General features: G+C 34.6%; 1 protein-coding gene across 1 annotated transcript in view; it reads right to left on the bottom strand.

Moving 5' to 3' along the window:
* Window positions 1-1,779: 1,779 nt before the first annotated feature.
* LOC102804847 (uncharacterized) overlaps window positions 1,780-12,362 on the bottom strand; it is a 179,915-nt gene continuing 169,332 nt past the window's right edge. Inside the window, exons 83-86 of the mRNA XM_085493076.1 lie at window positions 10,943-11,093; window positions 9,099-9,253; window positions 7,351-7,508; window positions 1,780-3,387 (exon numbers count right to left, since the gene is read on the bottom strand). Of these exons, the coding sequence (XP_085349202.1) occupies window positions 3,276-3,387; window positions 7,351-7,508; window positions 9,099-9,253; window positions 10,943-11,093 (576 nt within the window). The 3' untranslated portion in view covers window positions 1,780-3,275. The remainder of the gene's footprint in view (window positions 3,388-7,350; window positions 7,509-9,098; window positions 9,254-10,942; window positions 11,094-12,362) is intronic.

The raw sequence follows: 12,362 nt of genomic DNA, 5'->3' as shown, positions 1-12,362 counted from the left end.
ATATCTAATTTATCCTACTGCACATATCTACTTGGACTTACTGTTTATAACAACTTTGCTCTAATATGAATGTCTAATTGATCCTACTGCACATATCTTCTTGGACTTACTTTTTATAACAAATTTGCTCTAATATGAATGTCTAATTGATCTGACTGCACATATCTACTTGGACTTACTGTTTATAACAACTTTGCTCTAATATGAATGTCTAATTTATCCTACTGCACATATCTACTTGGACTTACCCTGCTTGGACTTACTGTTCCTAACAAATTTTCTCTAATATGAATGTCTAATTTATCCTACTGCATATATCTACTTGGACTTACACTGCTTGGACTTACTGTTCATAACAAATTTGCTCTAATATGAATGTCTAATTGATCCTACTGCACATATCTACTTGGACTTACTGTTTATAACAACTTTGCTCTAATATGAATGTCTAATCGATCCTACTGCACATATCTACTTGGACTTACTGTTTATAACAAATTTGATCTAATATGAATATCTAATTTATCCTACTGCACATATCTACTTGGACTTACTGTTTATAACAACTTTGCTCTAATATGAATGTCTAATTGATCCTACTGCACATATCTTCTTGGACTTACTTTTTATAACAAATTTGCTCTAATATGAATGTCTAATTGATCTGACTGCACATATCTACTTGGACTTACTGTTTATAACAACTTTGCTCTAATATGAATGTCTAATTTATCCTACTGCACATATCTACTTGGACTTACCCTGCTTGGACTTACTGTTCCTAACAAATTTTCTCTAATATGAATGTCTAATTTATCCTACTGCATATATCTACTTGGACTTACTGTTCATAACAAATTTGCTCTAATATGAATGTCTAATTTATCCTACTGCACATATCTACTTGGACTAACTGATTATAACAAAATTGCTCTAATATGAATGTCTAATTAATCCTACTGCACATATCTACTTGGACTTACTGTTCATAACAAATTTGCTCTAATATGAATATCTAATTTATCCTACTGCACATATCTACTTGGACTTACTGTTTATAACAACTTTGCTCTAATATGAATGTCTAATTGGTCTGACTGAGCACATCGTGTTTGCTAATCTATGTGTGTTTAATGTTTTAGGGCCAATCCAGCTGGTTGTTTTCTTAAGTTGAAAATAACATTTTTTTACCCAAAATCTCATAAATATTAAACACAAATAGAGAATTAAAGAAATCATCACAAAATGAACAAATCTGACAAGGTAGTTTTCAAGAAGGAAAAAAAAAACAGAATTGTTGATGGATGACAGACAATCACCTATATGAACAACTAAACTAAAAATCATATAAAAGACCAGGAATGTGTATTACACAATTTTGAATGCAGTACATGTGTTCTTTTTGAATTTGTACTCTACACACAAGATCTGCATAAAGATCACCTTATGAATATTTATAGCCCAAAGGCCAATGACTGACATTGTGTTCCATGTTTGCTCAGGGGAAAGTGTCTGTCACATCATCTGTTATGTGAGCTCAGTGTGAAACCAAATCAATGTGGTTTCTTTTTAGCATAAACGTCCTAGAACAGTTTATGAGAACAAAAAGATTTGAATGAAGAAAAATGTGACAGACTCAGAAACAGGATATTTAGTGTATAAAGTCCTGCAATGAAGCATTCTGATTGGTCAGGAAGCACAAGGTGAGTTTTAAGTACAAATACATCCACACACCTTCTCACTCCACTTGAAGTTAATAACACATTGTTACATCGTTAATAAATTGTATCGAAATTTATTAAATTAAATAATCAGCAATTACATCAACAGATTTATATTCATAATTTGCAGACATAGCCTCCACCTCTCATTTTGCTCCATTGAAAAAATATCTTCCTTAAAAACTAAACCTTGGGTATACTAAGACTATTTCAAATTACAATAATGCAAGAACATGTGGATATGGTAATGAATTGTAATCACAAAGAATTTAAATAATGTGAACATTTAATTTGCATTTGATTTTTGTTTCCAGTAAATATTTTTAGTATTGGATATACATTATTAAAAAAAATGTTCGAGGCTTTATTTGTTTGATCCCAGAATGTATTACTGAAAATCACATTGCACATAACAGTTGTATCATTGTCATATTCCCACTTGATCTTTCACCTATTATAAATCAGGTGATAGATTCAAATGATATTCAAATTGAAGAAAGTAAATATATAATTTGGCAACAATGTAACTAATTATTCACAATTAGTTTATGGTTTGAAAGACTTGAATTATTATATATTTGATAATTATTAGTAATATGGATTGTTACCCTACATTTTGTAAATATAAGAAATGTTATCCTGTTAGATGCATCATGGGATATCTCCAGCTACATATTGTAAAAAGTATATAGATTCATAATAAATGTCAACCGTACACTATTTGATTCATTTACAATAAAAATACACCAAGATCAGTTCTGAAAGTTCATTATTAAAACTGAACAAATAACTGAACATTCTACATATGCTTACCCAAAAAAATCATTTAAAAAACAATTTACCTTACCAGATCTATACAGAACACAAAGCTAAAAACTAAATGTTTAATAGCAATACATGTAACCACTAAGAAGAACCAATAGAACATCAATGAAGTTGTGTGTAATGTAATACACATTCGTCGCGTGAAAAGCTATGCACCAAATTTAACAGAAATACAAATTTATAATAATTATTATATTCTAATTTTTATTGTAAATAAATATTTAATAGAAAAATCCAATAGTTTTGCATAATTCTGATATGTAACTGAATTTGCATATTCACATAATTTATTATATACACCCTGATTTTTTCAGGTTTAAGTTATTAAAATACAAAATACAACAAAATCTTTCCATACATTGCTATTTACAATGTCCAAAACAAGACATATCAATCGTTAAATATTCTACTGACATATATTAAATTAGTTCTAAACCATTTATACACAATTTAGTATTAGCTATTAAGGTCTGAAGCGATGGGGATTTTCAGAAGGAATCTCCTCTACTCAAATTTGATAGCAGCAATTAATTTAATGCTTTTGCAGACAATTTGATTTTAAAAGCAAAAAAACAAAACAATTCTACTACGTACATTATTACAGGCGTTTTTTCTTAAATAATAATACCGGTAAGTATATTCAAGTTTTAATATTATATTTCCTACTTATTCCCACATCCAGAGTGGTCAATATCATCAACATCCCAGACACTACGTCATGCTAATTGATCAGACATCATTTATATCTCCATCTTCCTCAGGCGCATCATCAAGAGTATCATCTGGTTCTATTTCTAATTCTCTCTCTATTAGGCCATCATCTTCATCAACAGCCAACCATCTAAAAAAACAAACAATACGTTATCACCAATACTGAGACAAATGCATTGTACTCTGGGTGTATTGCTATAGACGCAATGGAGAGGCCAAATGCACTGTAATCTGGGTGTGTGTGCTATAGACTCAATGGAGAGGCCAAATGCACTGTACTCTGGGTGTGTGTGCTATACTCAATGAAGAGGCCAAATGTACTGTACATTAGATGTGTGTGCTATAGACTCAATGGAGAGGTCAAATGTACTGTACACTGGGTGTATCTGCTATAGACGCAATGGAGAGGCCAAATGCACTGTACTCTGGGTGTGTGCTATAGACTCAATGGAGAGGCCAAATGTACTGTACACTAGGTGTGTGTGCTATAGACTCAATGGAGAGGTCAAATGTACTGTACATTAGATGTGTGTGCTATAGACTCAATGGAGAGGTCAAATGTACTGTACACTAGGTGTGTGTGCTATAGACTCAATGGAGAGGCCAAATGCACTGTACTCTGGGTATGTGTGCTATAGACTCAATGGAAAGGCCAAATGTACTGTACACTAGGTGTGTGTGCTATAGACTCAATGGATAGGCCAAATGTACTGTACACTGGGTGTGTGTGCTATAGACTCAATGGAGAGGCCAAATGTACTGTACACTAGGTGTGTGTGCTATAGACTCAATGGAGAGGCCAAATGTACTGTACACTAGGTGTGTGTGCTATAGACTCAATGGAGAGGTCAAATGTACTGTACACTAGGTGTGTGTGCTATAAACTCAATGGAGAGGCCAAATGCACTGTACACTAGGTGTGTGTGCTATAGACTCAATGGAGAGGCCAAATGCACTGTACACTAGGTGTGTGTGCTATAGACTCAATGGAGAGGTCAAATGTACTGTACACTAGGTGTGTGTGCTATAGACTCAATGGAGAGGTCAAATGTACTGTACACTAGGTGTGTGTGCACTATAGACTCAATGGAGAGGTCAAATGTACTGTAGTACTGTACACTAGGTGTGTGTGCTATAGACTCAATGGAGAGGTCAAATGTACTGTACACTAGGTGTGTGTGCACTATAGACTCAATGGAGAGGCCAAATGCACTGTACTCTGGGTGTGTATGCTATAGACTCAATGGAGAGGTCAAATGTACTGTACACTAGGTGTGTGTGCTATAGACACAATAGAGAGGCCAAATGCACTGTACTCTGGGTGTGTGTGCTATAGACTCAATGGAGAGGTGAAATGTACTGTACACTAGGTGTGTGTGCTATAAACTCAATGGAGAGGCCAAATGTACTGTACACTAGGTGTGTGTGCTATAGACTCAATGGAGAGGTCAAATGTACTGTACTCTGGGTGTGTGTGCTATAAACTCAATGGAGAGGCCAAATGTACTGTACACTATAGACTCAATGGAGAGGTCAAATGTACTGTACACTAGGTGTGTGTGCTATAGACTCAATGGAGAGGCCAAATGCACTGTACACTAGGTGTGTGTGCTATAGACTCAATGGAGAGGCCAAATGTACTGTACACTGGGTGTGTGTGCTATAGACTCAATGGAGAGGCCAAATGCACTGTACTCTGGGTGTGTGTGCTATAGACTCAATGGAGAGGTCAAATGTACTGTACACTAGGTGTGTATGCTATAGACTCAATGGAGAGGTCAAATGTACTGTACACTAGGTGTGTGTGCTATAGACACAATGGAGAGGCCAAATGTACTGTACACTAGGTGTGTGTGCTATAGACTCAATGGAGAGGCAAAATGTACTGTACACTAGGTGTGTGCGCTATAGACTCAATGGAGAGGCCAAATGTACTGTACACTAGGTGTGTGTGCTATAGACTCAATGGAGAGGCCAAATGTACTGTACACTAGGTGTGTGTGCTATAGACTCAATGGAGAGGCCAAATGTACTGTACACTAGGTGTGTGTGCTATAGACTCAATGGAGAGGTCAAATGTACTGTACACTAGGTGTGTGTGTGCTATAGACTCAATGGAGAGGCCAAATGCACTGTACTCTGGGTGTGTGTGCTATAGACTCAATGGAGAGGTCAAATGTACTGTACACTAGGTGTGTATGCTATAGACTCAATGGAGAGGTCAAATGTACTGTACACTAGGTGTGTGTGCTATAGACACAATGGAGAGGCCAAATGTACTGTACACTAGGTGTGTGTGCTATAGACTCAATGGAGAGGCAAAATGTACTGTACACTAGGTGTGTGCGCTATAGACTCAATGGAGAGGCCAAATGTACTGTACACTAGGTGTGTGTGCTATAGACTCAATGGAGAGGCCAAATGTACTGTACACTAGGTGTGTGTGCTATAGACTCAATGGAGAGGCCAAATGTACTGTACACTAGGTGTGTGTGCTATAGACTCAATGGAGAGGTCAAATGTACTGTACACTAGGTGTGTGTGTGCTATAGACTCAATGGAGAGGCCAAATGCACTGTACTCTGGGTGTGTGTGCTATAGACTCAATGGAGAGGTCAAATGTACTGTACACTAGGTGTGTATGCTATAGACTCAATGGAGAGGTCAAATGTACTGTACACTAGGTGTGTGTGCTATAGACTCTCCAATCACTACTGCCATCACATACAGTAGGCTGTCGCATAGGCATTGGCTTATTTGACTTAGATGCTTTGCTTCAGGTTCCCAAAAACAATAATCAGGCTTTACTATATCAGCTTCATTTCTGTTTGTGTTCGCTTTGCTTCATTGTCATGCACGTCATTGTCATGCACGTCATTGTCATGCACGTCATTGTCATGCATCTCGACAGCATCACTTGCAGCCCCACTATATGCTGAAAGTTTTGTGATCGAAAATAGTGTTTTAGAAAAAATTAGACAGAAAATGTAAACTTTGCAAAAAAGATGATCTCTGTCTGGTAAAACGTAACAGCCTCACAATTGCAGCTTTTAGTTATTATTTGAGGTTGATTACATATGTTCTAGTACGTGAAAATAGTGAACACAAGCTCTGGGAAACTATAACTGAGAAGTTATTTATATGTATAATTTTTTCAACCTAAATGGATACATGATACATGGTCAGCGTTAATATAATTTTGGACTAGTCACTCAAATTTTTATGGTTCTCCTTCATTACTGGTAAATATGAAATCATCATCATTTACCTTATTGTGCAACAACTTGATTGAATTAATTTCACTTCAATTTTCCATGATGTGTCTCACTGTTTTGAAAGTGCAAGTACACATTGTTTTAAACATAGGTCAAACTGTTGATGTGCCTCAAATATGTGTTTTTACAGCATCAGTGATTCGCTGAAAGTCAGCTGATTGGATATGATCGCTGGATTACAATGCCATATAAGGTTATATTACCCATAGTTCCCTTGGCCGAAAAAAATATGTTATTCATGGAAATGTCAAGGTTTGTCAAAATGAATACTGTTCTAGATTTGTTGTTTATGATACACAATTAATCTAAGTACAGAATAAAATTATTATTATTTGAAGCAGATCATTGAATAAATTACTCGTACTTGGAAAACTGAAGCAAAGCTGACACGAAGCTATGCAGAGAAAAAGTAATGCCACATTGTAGTGAAGCTACCTTTTGTTTAAGCGATGTTGTAGCAAAAAGAAGCCAAAGCCTACGCGACATGTGTACTGTATTGGTCAAATCACTGCTCCAATTACAAACAAGTTCATAGTGTCATTGCATTCAAGACCAATCACAGCACATTGATTCAATCGCTGCTGTAATCACATACGAGTCCATGGTGTCATCGCATATCAGTTTCATTTGATGTATACAACACGTAGAAAATGTTATTTAACACTTGCATGCACACAATAACAACTCTTTTATTTTATTTAAAATAGAGTAAATATGTCTAAAATGATTTACTGGCAATTACAGATCAAAATAAACTTCATCCACATACAAATACACTTTGCACATGTAGGCACATTTTAATAAATAATGTCCTTTACCTGTCACACTTAAATACAGACTCATCTGTAGATTCAGCTGATTCTTTGATGACAATCTTACTAAGATACCAGCCAGCACCTGCACCATCCCCATCATGTCCAACTACAACCTTCTCTAGCGATCCTAAAGAAACTGCTTCAATTAAGAAAGTATCAGTCTGCAATTACAAATATTGTAAATAGTGTTAGGCTAAAAATTAATACAAATGTGTTGTTTTTGATAACATGTGAAAAAAATACAAGGTAGTGTTTTTATTTTACCCAATGAGTTGTGATCAATATCAGCTTAACTATAGATGAGAAAACTAAATCTTACGTTATTTTCCTTCCCACAAATAAGTACTATGATTCATGACATACATGCAGATAGAAATAAATGAAGTTAAGAATAAGCACATTTGTTGAACAACCATTAAGATAGCTAATATGTATACACAGTGATTTATAATTAATTTTTGATTTATTTGCATATATCAACTTTTCAATTTCCAAAAAAATTATGGGCATGTAGGGTTATCAAAAACACAAATATTTTCTACTGACACCTGCAAAATAAAGTTTAGTATGTGATCTGATTACTGTATTTGTCTGATGTATGTGTGATGTATAAGTTCCTGGGCCATCAAATACCATCAAAATTATCGCAGTAGTAAAAATAATTAAGAATAGTTTTTTGTTTGAGTCAATAAATATTTTTTTCTGATGAAAATAGATACAGACCAACGTAGCATTTACCATATGTTCAGTGAGAATTTCACACAAACAATGAAATGAAGTTCTGATGGAGCTTTATAAAAAGTATTTAAATTTACCAAAAAAAAAACGCTGTAATATCCAAATCATGCCCAAGATGAACATTACAAAAAACTAGATACACTTCCCCCATATATAATGCAAGTTCAATGTTAGATTAATTCAGATGCAATCAGAAATTCAAAATTGAGAGCCTTTTTTGATCTTGCAAGCATGTACTGTCACAGGGTCAAGCAGATTTCCAATCAAAGACACAAGTTTACACATTGGGTCACTCATTGCATCTTTATATAGTATCGATGTACTTGCAAGTTTTACCTTTTTACCTGCCAGCCTCATGTACTTTTACATTGACTTGACCAGATATGGCTTATCATAATTTAAATATGGCTTGTGACCTGAGATTATTAATATGTGATTTATTTTTCAATATATGGTAGTACAAATGCAGAGTACAGTTCATAGCACAATAACATTTTGTTCTATTAGGCCAAGAAAAATATGTTTCTTTTCATCAAGTTCAAAAACTTATTAAGTAATGTGCCCTGGTAAAGCACCACATGTGGTAGAATAAAGAAAAGACTGTTTTTGTTTCAGTTGATGTTTTGTAGATACAAATAAACCTTTAATGCATGTATAATGCAATAAATATAGAATATATATCTTGCTTTGTGATATTATACAAGTTTTAATGCAAAAACAAAATTAAAACCAAATTTTGTACATTAGATGCTGTGGCAGAATGCACAGACCTGATTAGTTTTGTATTGTCAATTATATCCTCTGCCAATGTCTTAGTAGCCATAAGCTTTAAATAAATGACAGTGGTGTATTTATGGTAATCCAGAATGCAATGTAACGTTGGTTTTTATGTTCACTACAATTAGAGATGCACTTTAAGGTAGCAATTATGATAATCTTTTTCACACACAGTACATGTATAAGTTGGGTATAAGTTTATTCATTCTGACCCATGTCACCTACCAAGTACCCACCTTTCCACTTTCAAATTTATTGTCATTTTCCACATTCTTGCGCAAGTCCCTCTTACCAGTATCGCCTTTATCGCCATATATGTTGAGATAGATGTTGGAATCAGTACCCGCAGAAAACACATCACCAGTCTCTACTTTTACTTCATACTTCAGAACTGCAACAAACATGAAATTGTGCATTATGCAGTTATTTGGGTTTGAAATGTTCATGTCAATCAACATTTTATTTTTATTATTGGTACATGTTCATGGAAATTGAAAAAAACACTTCATATACTTGGGCTAAATCTTGGTTGCAAGGAATAAGATTTTTTGGGGGAAGTTAGAGCAATGTTCTTTGTGAACTTGGTTGCATGTGCCAATGATGCTACAACAAACATTTTAGATCACTGAGATCTTCACAAGTCTGGAAACTAGAGCACATCTGGCTTTTGTTAAAACCAATTTGACTGCAAAACTACATTAGTCATCCAAACATATTGGTGTACCAGTTTGTCTGAGTCAAATCAGCATAGAACAAGTCATTGTTAATGACACAGTCCCCATCCAAAATTTTGTGATCTGACATATCAATTTGATGCTGATGAAGTCATTGAGATTAGATTGAAACTATTAGTATTAATAAAAGATGGATTTGTAAAAAAAAACTATGATTTAGTGCTTTTACACGAGAATTGGACATTGGGCAGTCATATTGAATCAAATTACAAAAATAATGTTCATGTTGATGTATCTATTGGTATACTATCTCTGCACAAAATTTAAACAGAAATGTTCATTGCATTCATGGGAAAGTACTAGTAGGCATGGGTATCATGAAAAACAAAATGGCCACCAGTTAGCCATATTAGTTTGAATCACAGAAAAAAATGAACATGCAACTATAACCCAATATGTATAATCATCATACCAATTTTGATTCAAATTGGCCTAGTCATCTCTGAGAAACAGCTCTGGACATGTAAAAATGACCATTTATAGTGCTTTTACATAAAAATTGGGCGTCACTCATATTGAATTGAATCACAAAAATAATGTTGGTGCAGATGTATTTCTTGGCATACTACCTTTGTATACAAAATTTAAAGAGAAACGTTCATTGCATTCAAGATAAAGTAGCATGGGTACCATAAAAAACAAGATGGCCGGCAGTCGGCTATATTTGTTGGAATCACAGAAAAAATATGATGTGCACCTATAATCAAATATGTATGATCATCATACCAAGTTTGATCAAATCGGCCCAGTCATCTGAGAAACTGCTGCGGACACGTTTAGGTATCAGAAATAGCCAATTTTACATCCAAAATGGCCACCAGTCGGCCATTTTTGCTTCGATCATGCAGTAACTTGACCCGCATATGTAAGACATTATACATTGTCTTCATGTAAAGTTTGAATGAAATCCGTCAATGGGTGTTCGAGATATAGCTATATAGGACAGATGGACGGACGAACGAATGAACAAACGGACCAAACCCAAATTAATAGTCCCTGTTTCCGGACTCCGTGCAAACGGGGACTAAAAATTGACCACACTCTGTTTAGAGCTCCCCTAAAAATCTAAATGATAGCACCCCAAGGCCAGATACCATAAACGTTTTTGGTTTATTTTAACACTGGGTTTATGTAATACTACAGTAAAAGTAGATTTTAACAAAGTTAATGTTGTTGAATTATTTGACCAGAATTTGAATCAGATTTATTATCAAGTATGTAGTGACAACATCATCAAAGCACAATATTTATGCCTGATCAGTATTGAAGCTACAATTATTTAACTACTTGATGCAAAACCTATGCATACCAGTAAACCTTCAATATGATTTTGTTGAGAAAATTACCTGGCGGTGGTTCTATTTCTTCTTCCTCCTCTACTCCTGCAAAAACAGCTGGTAATTCTCGAACTATTTCTTCATCATCATGTTCTCGTGACAACCATCTCTCACATGTGAATGTCACCTCTCCACCAGTAACCTTGTCTTTGAGAATGATCTAGAAATAAAAATAACAGATAATTTCAACACTGCAGTATATGTATTTCTATAGACAAACCTATACATTGTACATCACCACATACCTATGCATCAGTGCACCACCATGATTTATTCCTGGATAGCCATATGAATACTGTGGTTACCTGACAATGGTACTGAAGGAAAAACAAATTCTGAAGCAGGAGTTGGCCAACTTGTTAATTAAAGATTGTTGCATCTAACAGACTTTTGGAATAACAATTCCAGTAACTGGATTATCACACATTGTTATCAGTCAGTCTAGGTGTTCAGTACAAATCACTCATATTGCTCAAATTGTTCAAAACATCATAAAAAAGACGCCGCTGACGGTGCGTATCGCACAATCTTTTTGCTAGCTGTCAATTCAAAACATCTACGCGCCAAAGTGAAAAGGTTGACATGTGAAAAATAACTGTTAACCCGCCAACCTTCTGCACTCTAAACCAAGCCCACAGAATAAATAAGTTTGTTAGCGTTGCTTCGCACAATATCCAACAGTCAAATGCCAGAAATATGGCTAAAAATTTCTCTAAAAATTAGAGAATTGAAGATATTCTCACAAAATGAATAAATCTTAGACAGGTCTGCCCAAGGTACCAACATACCTAGTATCAAAGTAACTGAGCTTGTAGTTTTCAAGAAGTCATAAATAGCATTTTTTCAAAAAATGACAAAAATATTCACTAAAAAGTTATCACCCAAAATTGGGAATTGGAAATTTTGTCACCAAATTAACAAAACTGATAAATCGGCCATGTAGACCAAATAGTTTGATAGAAAAAATCATTTAAACATTTTTATAGGTTTTGATAGCATATTTGCATAATTTTTGGCAGATTGAGCATGATTCAAAGCAACTACGCAACAAAAATCTGCAATGATCAAAGATCAAGTTTTAAATTAGTGGCATTTGAAAGGGTGGGTGGGCACTTTGCTGAATGTGACCCCGAATATAACAAGCCATGCATGGCACAGTTCCCGTTAGTTATCAACTTTAAGATATATAGTTTTGTTTATAGTAATATAGTTGGAACATAAACATGTCAGAAGTACGGATCTAGAAGATGATGCTTGATTATGATGATTTTTTAACATTTAAATGATTTTGTATCTGATCGTCAAACGAGTACTTGTCCATATTGAGAAATATTGCTCTGGAACAGCATTAATTAAAACAAAATGGCCACCAGTTGGCCATTTTGAATACATCTTCATATCAATAACATGATGTAAAACGAATATATAA

The sequence above is a fragment of the Saccoglossus kowalevskii genome, chromosome 18 (assembly GCF_978046115.1).
Source record: "Saccoglossus kowalevskii chromosome 18, keSacKowa6.1, whole genome shotgun sequence".
Taxonomy (NCBI): domain Eukaryota; kingdom Metazoa; phylum Hemichordata; class Enteropneusta; family Harrimaniidae; genus Saccoglossus; species Saccoglossus kowalevskii.
Note: the sequence above shows the minus strand (reverse complement) of the source record. Positions and strands in the feature narration are given on the sequence as shown.